Raw genomic sequence first — 12127 nt, forward strand, 5'->3', positions numbered from 1 at the left:
CATATACCACTTAAACAGTCTAATCCGGGAAAGCAAGTTGTCTGAGGACGCCTACGTAAGGAAAGTAATCAAAGGTCTTTCTAGAATCCTCTTCTCCATTTTTATTTTATTTTATTTTATTTTATATATTAGCCACCCGTAATAACGAAAATAAATATTATACTCTACGAGTGGAACGAATGGGAACGAGCGATTGGGATCACAAAGTTACGAGGAGATGAAGGAATCCGAACGGTCCATTACGAACTAAGGACACGTCACCCACATACCATTTGTATTCTTGGTGGGGTTCTCTTCCAAACCCAAACCAACGGAAGTCTCCTGCATTCCTCCATCAACAGTTGCCGCCAATCCGGCGCGCCCCCAACCCCAGCATCGGACCTTCCTCAACTCATCCCCCCTCCTCGCATCCCCCCCTTTACATATTTGCACCCCTTCCGAACCCGAACAACAAAACCCCTCCCGATCCCCCGATCCATCCAACAACCGCAATCCCCCCCCGCCAGCGACAGGGAGTGTCGGATACAGCCTCCCATCTGCTCGCTCCCGTCTTCCCCATCGAGGAGCGGGAGGAGGAGAAGAAGAAATGGATCCGCAACAGCAGCAGCAGCAGGTGGCGGCGATCCTCGGGCCGGACGCGGCGCCCTTCGAATCGCTCGTGTCGCAGCTGATGTCGTCGTCGAACGAGCAGCGCTCCCACGCCGAGTCGCTCTTCAACCTCTGTCGTGACCTTCATCCGGACGCCCTTGCTCACAAGCTGGCCTCCCTCCTCCACTCCTCCCCCGCCTTCGACCTCCGCGCCATGTCAGCTCTCCTCCTACGCAAGCTCCTCACCTACCGCGTTGGTTCATTCGCCTCCGACGCCGACCTTTCCTACCTCTGGCCCCGCCTCTCCCCCTCCTCCCAGGCCTCGCTCAAGTCTCTCCTCCTCTCTGCTCTTCACCTCGAGACGGACCGCTCCGTCTCCAAGAAGCTGTCCGACGCCATCTCCGTTCTTGCTTCCTCCCTCCTACCCGACTCTGCCTGGCCCGAACTCCTTCCTTTCCTTTTCCATGCCGTCTCGGCGCCCGATTCCCCCCGCCTCCATGAGTCCGCTCTCCTCATCTTCTCCCAGCTTGCCTTCTACCTGGCCGACGATACGTCCTTTGTCGGGCATCATCTGTCCGCCCTCCACTCCATCCTTCTCGCTTCCCTCTCCCACCCGTCCTCAAGCGACGTACGCATCGCCGCGCTGTCGACGTCGGTCAACCTTATAATGGCGCTCGAATCGGCTTCCGACCGTGATCGACTGGCCGACCTCCTTTCTGCTATGATGCGGACGCTCACTGAGTCGCTCAATTCTAGCCAGGAGGCCACAGCCCAGGAGGCGCTCGAGCTGCTCATCGAGCTCGCCGGTGTTGAGCCACGCTTTATCCGCCACCAGCTTGCTGATGTGGTTGGTGCCATGCTGCAGATTGCGGAGGCTGATGGACTTGAGGAGGGCACGCGCCACCTCGCAATTGAGTTTCTTGTCACGCTTGCTGAGGCGAGGGAACGCGCTCCTGGGATGATGCGGAAACTTCCTCAGTTCGTGGGAAGGCTCTTTGCGGTCCTTATGAGGATGTTGCTTGATATCGAGGATGATCCTGCATGGCACACTGCTGAGATTATCGATGAAAATGCAGGGGAGACTAGCAATTATGGCATGGCCCAGGAGTGCCTCGACCGGATTTCGGTTGCCATGGGGGGAAACACCATTGTTCCCATTGCATCCGAGTTGCTTCCGGCTTACCTAGCAGCACCAGAGTGGCAGAGGCACCATGCTGCTCTCATCACTCTTGCCCAGATTGCAGAAGGTTGCTCAAAGGTACGGTTTGTTGATCTGGATCATTCTTTTCTAAAGTCAGGATATATACATATTCTCATAAAAGAGTGTCACCTGGTTGAACTGACTAACATTTTTCTCAAGAAACAAACAACTTTTGCTTGGTTTGACTCCATTTGGTGTTCTTACTACAAGTAGGTGATGACTAAGAACCTGGAGCAAGTGGTGAATATGGCTCTGAATTCATTCCAACACCCACATCCTCGTGTTCGTTGGGCTGCAATTAATGCTGTAGGGCAGCTGTCAACAGATTTGGGTCCAGATTTGCAGGTCCAGTATCATCAAAGGGTGCTTCCTGCATTGGCATCAGCTATGGATGATTTCCAAAATCCTCGTGTACTGGCAAGTCGATTAGCTAGTTAACATGTCGTGGTTTCTTTACAACATGTGCAACAACTGTCGAGTTGGAACACATTTCTCTGTTAAATGAAATTAAATCATGATTAAAATTTCTATGATTTAAATGTTTTTAACTTTTTACCTAAGGTTTACTAATCTGGTGTCTCATGATTTGGGTCGTAAGCATACAACAATCTTCTAAAATTTAATACTACACATTTAGTTTAGTTGCATCAATAATCAGAATAATAAGATACATGTAAAAGAGGGATCTTGGCGGCAATACAGTAGCCAAATTTTTAGTTCTACTTTAATTTACCATGCCACTTTACAATGTATATGGAGTCACATTTTAATATTATGAAAAGCTACTTTGTTGATGAGAGTGACATGTTAGACTGTAACTTGAAATGTGAACAGAGCTTGGGCATCTGTGATTGGATCATGCTTATTAAATGCAATTGTTGTCATGCTAATTACCAACTAATGCTGTATGTAGTGCCATATCAACTGGTGTTTGCATTTATATGGACAATTTCTATGACATGTCAATGCCACCAATCACTTTATTACTTGCAATATGGAAAATTTTGGGTTGTTTATGGATGAAGATAAAAATTACACCATGTGGCCTGGCCCTTGAGATTTGAAGGTAGAATTAGTTGGTCTCCTATTTTGAATCGTGGAAGCATCAAATTCCTTAGGATACTTAACATATTAGATAAGATATGTAATCTTGCTAAATCATTAGCTATATAGTTAGTTGGGTCATTTCTTTCTCCAGGTGCTAAATTTTCTATACTTGTACAGGCCCATGCTGGTTCAGCAGTTTTGAACTTTTGTGAAAACTGCACTCCAGATATTTTGCCACCTTACTTAGATGGGATCGTTGGCAAATTACTTGTGTTGCTCCAGGTATATACCAAGTATACTATCTTGTTTTTGACACTGCTCTTGTGTTTTCTCCACTTGGTCATTATTGTTGGAGATGAGTTGTACATGAAAATGTCTCTATTCAGAATGGAAAGCAGATGGTGCAAGAAGGAGCTTTGACTGCTCTAGCCTCAGTAGCAGATTTATCACAGGTTCTTGTTTAATCATTTTTTCTTAGATTGTTAATTCTTCATGTTACTATGACTGGTATATATTTAAATTTGTATGCACATATCAATTGCAGGAAAACTTCCAAAAGTACTATGATGCAGTTATGACTTACCTCAAAGTTATTTTGGTTAATGCTACTGACAAGTCCAATCGCATGCTTCGTGCCAAATCCATGGAGTGCATAAGTTTGGTTGGAATGGCTGTCGGCAAGGAGAAGTTCAAGAATGATGCTAAACAGGCAATAATATTATTTTCCTTCACTCTAAAGTTGTGTATATTTATTCGTTGTTCACTCTTAAAATTATCCACTTAGTATTGGACTGGTTGATGTTTTCAGAATGAGGCTTTTTGGTTATTTGTTATTTTTCTTTTAGGTTTGTAAAGTTTTATTCATTTTGGTTGTCTCTAGTTGAATTGGAGTTTTTTTGAAGAAGCTTTCTTCATCTTCTTTGGGAGGTTGCAGCATGTTAGAAGCAGATAAATCTTCATAATCTATTCCTTTTTGTCTAGAAAGTTAACATTTAATAAATAAAGTCTAATAATGGCTATTTGAGTTTCTATACCTTTTTGTCGAAAGACAATCACTGAAAGAATCTAGAATCTTTTGTTCTACCTTGTGGTAAATTCTGCATCATAGATTTTGGAATTTGCAGTAAACGACTAGTTCTTTACCATCTCTGTTCTTGTATACTTATGCAAGTTTTGTCTTCAGTTGATTTTTTTTCTTTTATTCTCATTTGTTCCTGAAACAGAAGCAAAACATCTGGCTAGTTAAAACTATTTTTGTTTCTTCTGCTTCTTTTATGCATAATTTTTGTTTGTTCGAAATTAGTTGTTTATGAATTCTAAGTATTGTTTTCCAGAATGTGAGACTAAAGAGAGGATTCGGTAATTTTGTTTTCTCTCTGTCAGCAACAGAAAAAAATAAATGAACTGGAAATTGATGAGAAAATTTACTTAAAACGTTATCTAATTGGCATGTAATATCAGTAGTCATAGGTGATAACAAATTTGATGTGCCTCATAAAACAATCATATTCTTTCTTTTCTCATGGCAACCAAATAGATCTATTGGGATAGTGACTGTGTGTATGCGTTTTTCTTGTCTTAAACATGAAGAGACATGGAAAGCTTATGAATCTAGCTTTTGTAGGTAATGGAAATGCTGATGACCCTGCAAGGATCACAGATGGAGACCGATGACCCAACAACAATCTACATGCTACAGGTACATTTGATCTCTTGTAGCTTAATGCATGACATAGCAGCATAAGTCAACAACACATTTAATTCCTATGTTTTGCATGTAGGCATGGGCCAGATTTTGCAAGTGCTTAGGACAAGATTTTCTACCATACATGAGTGTTGTTATGCCCCCACTGTTTCAGTCTGCTCAGTTGAAACCAGATGTAACAATTACCTCTGTAGATTCAGATGATGATATAGAAGATTCAGATGATGAAAGGTTTGTATTAATGACCATTACATATAGTTCACTAGGCACTTTTTACTGGTAATCCTGGTGTGCTATACCATAGGACTTGGTACATTTTTTGGAATACATGATGAGGAACACGTAGTTCCATGCAATTGGTATGCTTAGTTGTATTGTTCTGGTGCAGCATTGAAACCATCACTCTTGGAGATAAACGGATAGGTATCCGGACTAGCGTGTTGGAGGAGAAAGCCACTGCTTGTAACATGCTTTGTTGCTATGCTGATGAGCTCAAGGATGGATTCTATCCTTGGATTGATCAGGTTGGTTATGATTACTATCATAATCTAGAAAAGAATACATCAAATGACTAATCAGTTATAATGCAACCTGAGTGCAGGTTGCTCCTATTTTGGTACCCCTTTTGAAATTTTATTTTCATGAAGAAGTTCGGAGGGCTGCTGTGTCAGGTAATATTATATTTATTACTTTATGCTTTAGTAAAATAAAAAATATCCTAAGATTCCTATGTTTTCCTTCTTTCACTAGCCATGCCAGATTTACTTCGTTCAGCAAAGCTAGCTATTGAAAAGGGGGTAGCTCAAGGTCGGGATAAATCATATGTGAAGAAATTATCAGATTATATAATTCCAGCTTTGTTGGAAGCATTGCAGAAGGTCAGCTTAAATGTGTGGTCTGGTATAGTAGTATTGTATGTTATTATGTCTCATGAGGTATACTTTTGATCTTTTCACTTGAAATCATCTGTCTGTAGGAACCTGAAACCGAAATATGTGCAAGCATGTTGGATTCCTTGAATGAGTGCATGCAGGTATGTCTTTTTTCCTAGAGTTATGTATTTAGTTTGCCCACATTTTTAATACTTTGTATAGATTTATCATGATACAATTCAATATCATCGCATGTCAACTGACGTCTTGCACATGAAGCACAAAGTTGTCTCTTTGATTTAGTGACACTAAGATATATGCTGAAACGTTTTAGATCTGCAGCTCATCTTGTAACACCAAACATCGAAACCTTATTTCATTTGTGTAGAAGACTCAGCAAAGAAGAATGAAGGAAAGATTGCTTTGGGTCCTGTCAGAATAAAAGGGTGTACCTAGTGCATAAGGTCCCCGCATAGGCAGGTCCATAGACGGTCAACATACGCAGCATTGCCTCTAAATATAAATAGGTTTTTTCCATGACTCGAACTTTGGTTTGTCACATCGTGGAGGAGCAGTCTTACCATTGATCCTACCAAAATACATAATTATTTTCAAAGCATAATGTAGGTCAAGTAATTATTGCTTTTGTGTTCCAATTTATGGTTTTGTTTTGTTTTTTTTTTTTCTACAGATGAATTATTTATCTACACAGCAAAAAAAAAAGTCAATTCCCCTTCTTCTGTAGCCATTGTTCTTGTTTTAATAAACAAAATTTTGGCCATTGCCTTTTGGATTTTGTCTTATGAACGAAAGAATTTGTTCATCCTTTGGATCCTATTTTTGTCGTGCCTATGGAAGTTCACATAAAAGAATGGGAATAAATTTATTATCATTATAAAGTCCCTCCTGTTATTAAAACCTATCCTGCATTTTTTTCTGAAAAGAACCACCAAAATAGCTTTTGGGTTTATCACGTTTATGTCATACAGCTTGCTGGAGCACATCTTATTGAAGGCCACGTCAAAATGATGGTTGATCAAATCAAGCATGTAATGACAGCTAGTGTAGCCAGGAAAAAGGAAATGGCAGAGCGAGCAAAGGAGGAGGATTTTGATGATGAGGAAGGAGAAATGCTTAAAGAAGAGACTGAAGAAGAAGAAGAAGTTTTTGATAGGGTTTGAACTCAGTGGAAGATATTCAGTTGCAGGATTATTCACAAATTTTCTTATTTAAAAATGTTATTTTGATGCCAAACTTGAACTTTATTTGCTGTCATTATTTTAATCCAGGTTGGTGATTGCCTGAGCACCTTGATAAAATACTACAAGGCTTCATTCCTTCCATTTTTTGATGAACTATCAATATATATGACACCAATGTTGGTAAGTCCTCTTTATGTCATATTAAGATTTGTCAATGGCACAGTCAATCTTGCAAAAATTTCCATTTTATATACTTTTTTCTGTCATGGCCTAGCTTTGCTCAAGCTTCTTTCACTAAACAAATATTGGGGCCATTTGTGCTATATGTTTTTGCTTATCTGCATCCAATAATTTTCTTAACTAATTTGAGAATAGAGACCTTGAAATCCCAACTCAGCTACCTCACCAGTTATTCTAGCAGCCATCATTCAATTAGACCAAGTAAACCAATTTTCAGAAATTCTGAATTAGCATATATAGTTACTTATGTACTAATCTCAACCCCAGTTTTTTGTTTTTTGTTTTTCATCAAAATTCGGTAACGTATCCATTTGGTCATAACTCATAAGTCTAGATACTTATTTGCAGATCTCTTCAGATGTTATTGGATCATATTCTTGACATTCAATATACTTTCTTACATTGGTTATTCAATATATCTCTTTTCTTTTCTTGTATGCTAAAGTGTAGAAGCTCCTTTGATCATTAGAAAAAGCAAAGTCCTGCTCCCAACTTCTTCAAACATAATTTATGTAAGTGGTTTTTAATGTCCAGGGAAAGGATAAAACGGCTGGGGAGAGAAGGATTGCCATTTGCATTTTTGATGATGTTGCAGAGCATTGCCAAGGAACAGCTCTCAAGTATATCTTTTTCTGTATATTTTTACTAATATTTGGGTATCTTTTAGTCCAATTTCCTCTTTAACATATTTAAATTTTTTTAATGACAGATACTATGAAACCTATCTTCCTTTCCTACTAGAAGCCTGCAATGATGAAGATGCAGATGTCAGACAGGTTCACATCCATTCTCTGTCCATCCTCGACCTTACCTAAAACAGATGCAGAATTTCAATATGAACATGCATAATTGCATTATTGCATATTCACGAATTTGTCATGTTTTGAATACTATGACTAATTTAATTTCAGGCTGCTGTTTATGGAGTTGGTGTTTGTGCTGAATTTGGTGGTTCTGTATTTGGCCCACTTGTTGGAGGTATATCATATTTAATTGTATGAATGACATTTCTGCCGTTCTCCTCATGTCAATTATTATCTTGTATGACATTTCACTTCTGTTTTTCAGAGGCTCTCTCAAAGTTAAATAATGTGGTTAGACATCCTGATGCTCTGCAGTCAGATAACATAATGGCATATGACAATGCTGTTTCAGCTTTAGGCAAAATATGCCAATTCCATCGAGACAGTATCGATGCAGCTCAGGTAGTTGACATTTCTTTCTCTTTTATTATACTCTCTCCCTCTCTGTCTCTCACGTGCTAATGTAAGTGAAATAATTGTTACACATATAGACGTTAATTTGACAATGGTGTTAGATGTACCTCTTTCTGGTGGTTGTCTTGTCAATTATGGTTTATATTTTCGATCAGAACCTGACGGCTGATTTTTTGTTGCTTTCAATTCATTAGAAAGCCTGCGTTCAAACATGATAGGAATTTGTTATCGTAGGTGAGTGCTCACTTAGAGATGCCAGGAAAGGGAGGGAAAGTCTAAAGAAGATCTGGTTATAAACAATAGTATCATCATTTTGATTATCTACTTAAATTACCCTCAGCATGATTCACATAGCTGATGTAAAGTAGTGGGTAATTGCTTCTCACAGAGGGGATTCTTTGTCTTGATTCAAGAGCCCATTTCCTGAAGGATGAATGTCCATTATTATAGATATTACTATTGTTATTTCCTTTCCATTATTATAGGTCTTCCATTACAGCATATGTTACTGATGATAGAGGTTTGATAAGTCCTTTCAACCTCTGGAGCATCACTTGCTCTATGCTTCGAATGCAGTTTGTTTTCTGTGCTTATTTTGTTGATTTTATTTTTCAAAGTATTGAACCCTGCAGATATTTGACAGGTTTTACCTGCTTGGTTAAGCTGCTTGCCCGTGAGAGGTGATTTAATTGAAGCCAAAATTGTACATGATCAGCTTTGCTCCATGCTTGAAAAGTAATTCAAATCTTGATTTTTGTGCCTTTATATATATATTTTTTGTTTGGATAAATTTAAAATTTTGAACCATGTGCTCACAGGTCAGATAGGGAACTTTTAGGCCCGAATAATCAGCATCTTCCAAAAATAATTACAGTGTTGGCTGAGGTAATTGTTTAACTCATCTATCTGTAAGATGTGTCTTATCTTATTTGAATGTTTTCAGAATGAATCTCTAGTTTGGCAAAGCCTAGTTGACCAAGTTGATCATCGAGCTGTTTTTTTTTTTTTTTCTTCGTTCCAGGTTTTATGTGCAGGCAATGATCTTGCTACAGAACAAACTGTTATCAGAATGATCAATCTTTTGAGGCAATTGCAACAGACGATTCCACCATCCGTTCTTGCCTCAACTTGGTCTACTTTGCAGCCTCAGCAGCAGCTTGCACTGCAATCCATGTTGTCCTCATAGTTTTACATTTTACTATTTTTTTTCCATCTGTTGGTGTCATTCCGAAACCCCTCTGCTTTTGTGATTGGTTTGTCTTCTAGAAATAACTTTTATTACCATTATTTTGTGTATTTATTTGAGTTGGGTAATGGATCAGTGTGTCGTCGAGTGAGGTTGTTTTCACCAATAGGAATTTGCAATTTTGGTTCAAAGTGCATAAATTCAACTGTGATGCATATTTTGTCATGTACACTTGTGATTGGTTACAATAACATGGCTTTTGAGTTTTGCAAACTGTATAAATAACATGAAATTTTTACAATTCATGAGGATGAAGCATACTCTAATGAACATATGCCTAATAGACTTGTATTTAATGCTACTCGATTACATTATGATCCATGTTGAAGTTGGTACAGATATTTGTAACCGTAAATTGGACTTGCGTCAATGAAGTATGAAACGCCACCAACATTTAATGTTGATAGCTATGTGGGACAAGATTAGATGTCACCTTTCAATAGTCCCTTTGGGTTCGGAGAGGACGGCAAGTATACGATTTAGATTGGGAGTTCCGAATGCCATTCGTCGGTGCGTTCCACCAACGAAGCCACATGGCACGGTGGGATTAGTCTCCGGTGTAACTCATCACACAAATGGTAAGCCTAAGAATTAATTGCCTTCAAGGAATGACTTGACTTCTTTTTCATGTGCTATAGCGAGACGATGCGTCTGCCCCAAGTACGTCGGTGATGAGGTCATTCGTTGTCAACCAGCAGCAAATCTTGCACGATGAGCAACACAAAACGGGCGTGTCGTTGCCCCTCTCTGTCTCGGGTCCACTTCGATCCTTACACCTCACGCCAATTCTGGTTCATCGATGCTCGACACCCGAACCCGATTCGAGTCGAATCGAATCATCACTCGGCAATCAAGTCACGTAAAGGTCACGGCACGGATGGTGCAATCATCGTCCGTCCAAATCCAACGGTTCTTCTTGCCTTGCTGTCTCTAAGGAGCGAGGGGGGCATTACGGGCATGTGGGACGTCGGGTTTTACTGAACGCTTTCTATAAGTGCTGCGCCACCGCGGGCGAGAGGAGAGAGGAAAGATAATTCGAGCCCCGTCTCCCTTCCCTACCGACTCATCTTCTCTTCTGCTGCTGCTGCTGCTGCTTCGGCCATGGCGATGTCCGACATCTTGGTGCTGCTCGTGGTCGCCGCCGCTGGGGTGGGGCTGTCACAGGCCGTCGTTTACAAGGTCGGAGATGCGGTGGGGTGGACCACCATGGGGAGTCCCAACTACACCGCCTGGGCCATCTCCAAGACGTTCCACAAGGGAGACACCGTAGGCGAGTTTCTTCCGTGACCTTTCCATTCTTTGACGTGCTTTGTCTTCTCCAAGAGATTAAAATTGCTGCAGGGATTAGATGATGGTTTTCGTTTCTTTTTCTTTTTCTTTTCTTCTCCAAAGCCAACACTTCGCTTGAATGGTTTCAGAAGAGGATGTATCGCTGTTTTCGACTCAATTAATGTTACGAAAAACCGATCAATGTCGGAATTGATTGCGGTCAAAGATTTATGACTCGGACGGTTGACCAAGATTAAGGTCATGGCGTTTCTGATGTTAGCTTGAATGCATGGCTGCCACTTGTCCGGACGGCGAACTCGAAGCTTTCTGGTGGCAGCGATCACGTTTCATCCGTGGATGTTGTTGATGCATATCCTAATCTTAATGCGTGCGTTGGCTTTTGCATTGGCAGTGTTCGAGTACAACAACACCTACCACAATGTTCTGGAGGTGAGGAGGGAGGACTACAAGGCGTGCAAGGCGGCGTCGCCCATCGCCACCTACACCTCCGGCAACGACTCCATCAAGCTGAAGCGCCACGGCCACCACTTCTTCATATGCGGCAAGCCCGGCCACTGCGAAGCCGGCCAGAAGGTGGACATCAGGATCCCCAAGCCCACGTCCTCTGCTGCCCCTTCCGGCTCTCCCGCCGCATCCCCTCGTCCCGCCACTGGCGGCAAGGGGGACGTCTCCAGTCCCGTGGCCTCCCCTGGGCCCAGTGGCGCTGCTACAGCTGCGCCCGGGGGCCTTGCTTTTGCTCTGACGCTGCTTCACCTTGCTGCTCTCGCTGGTGGCCTCCTTCCGCAGTAGTTATCGCAGGGGGGCAGTGCCTTTGAGATGATGTTTCTGAACATGATCTCAATTGTTCTCTTGCGCTTGTAGTCGAAGAACATTCATGCTCCATTTTGGGTGGCTTTGATATTGAATAAAAGGATACTTTTTTTATTATAATTTATCAGGTATTTGTATTTTTTTATCATATTCTATTTTTTAAAAATATATCAAATTGATTGATCCAATTTTTCTCTTTTTTTTCCAATCAGATCAAGATCGTTTTTTTTTAAATACTTTTTTATTTTTAGACTATTATTATACAATATTTAAATGTGTCTAATATATTGAAAGTATGTATAATTTATTTCTAGAGTCTATCAAAATCCAATAGGTTTTGTTTTTTTGTTCGACCAATCTAAGGGCTCAGGATTGGTAAGCCTATCCATTGATTCATCTCTTTATTTTATTATATATCTTGCATACAATCGTCAGATGATTAATGCTTGTATCATATCATATCTAATTCGTGTTACAAACAAGAGTAAGAATACTTGATGCAGTTTGAAGTGATATTTTTAATTAGATGGAACTGGATATTTTACTTAGGTTAATTAGAACATTAATAAAAAAATAAACATATTTAAATTGATATTAATATGGTCTAAACTCATCAGCTTGTTATTACCATATAAAATAGCATTAAAAAATCTCTCATTCAATCTTTCCAAAGAAGACCCATTAAGATTAATGTTAGGATATAATACTT

The 12127-nt window shown here is 40.4% G+C and overlaps 2 protein-coding genes across 2 annotated transcripts; both read left to right on the plus strand.

Moving 5' to 3' along the window:
- The first annotated feature begins 400 nt into the window (after positions 1-400).
- LOC135675779 (uncharacterized) lies at positions 401-9356 on the plus strand. Its single transcript, XM_065186287.1, has 20 exons — positions 401-1846; positions 2003-2206; positions 3014-3118; positions 3223-3288; positions 3381-3545; positions 4461-4535; positions 4618-4772; positions 4930-5065; positions 5143-5212; positions 5292-5419; positions 5518-5574; positions 6403-6588; positions 6703-6795; positions 7390-7475; positions 7565-7631; positions 7767-7833; positions 7924-8060; positions 8716-8807; positions 8891-8957; positions 9094-9356. Exons 1-20 carry the CDS (start codon positions 587-589, stop codon positions 9256-9258), a joined length of 3381 nt encoding a protein of 1126 aa, XP_065042359.1. The 5' UTR covers positions 401-586; the 3' UTR covers positions 9259-9356.
- Positions 9357-10312: 956 nt separating this feature from the next.
- LOC135675780 (mavicyanin-like) lies at positions 10313-11790 on the plus strand. The gene is made up of 2 exons (XM_065186288.1): positions 10313-10588; positions 11000-11790. The coding sequence occupies exons 1-2, from the start codon at positions 10420-10422 to the stop codon at positions 11395-11397; spliced, it is 567 nt and encodes a 188-aa protein (XP_065042360.1). The 5' UTR covers positions 10313-10419; the 3' UTR covers positions 11398-11790.
- Positions 11791-12127: the final 337 nt, after the last annotated feature.

Source organism: Musa acuminata, chromosome BXJ1-6, assembly GCF_036884655.1.
Source record: "Musa acuminata AAA Group cultivar baxijiao chromosome BXJ1-6, Cavendish_Baxijiao_AAA, whole genome shotgun sequence".
Taxonomy (NCBI): Eukaryota; Viridiplantae; Streptophyta; class Magnoliopsida; order Zingiberales; family Musaceae; genus Musa; species Musa acuminata.

What these genes read in the sequence shown, in the direction of transcription:
- LOC135675779 (XM_065186287.1), top strand. Translation starts at nt 587, where the DNA reads ATGGATCCGCAACAGCAGCAGCAGCAGGTGGCGGCGATCCTCGGGCCG. An exon ending in AAGATGCAGATGTCAGACAG is followed by an intron (nt 7,632 to 7,766) that starts GTTCACATCCAT and finishes ATTTAATTTCAG; the next exon opens with GCTGCTGTTTATGGAGTTGG. An exon ending in ATTTGGCCCACTTGTTGGAG is followed by an intron (nt 7,834 to 7,923) that starts GTATATCATATT and finishes TCTGTTTTTCAG; the next exon opens with AGGCTCTCTCAAAGTTAAAT.
- LOC135675780 (XM_065186288.1), top strand. Translation starts at nt 10,420, where the DNA reads ATGGCGATGTCCGACATCTTGGTGCTGCTCGTGGTCGCCGCCGCTGGG. An exon ending in CCACAAGGGAGACACCGTAG is followed by an intron (nt 10,589 to 10,999) that starts GCGAGTTTCTTC and finishes TTGCATTGGCAG; the next exon opens with TGTTCGAGTACAACAACACC.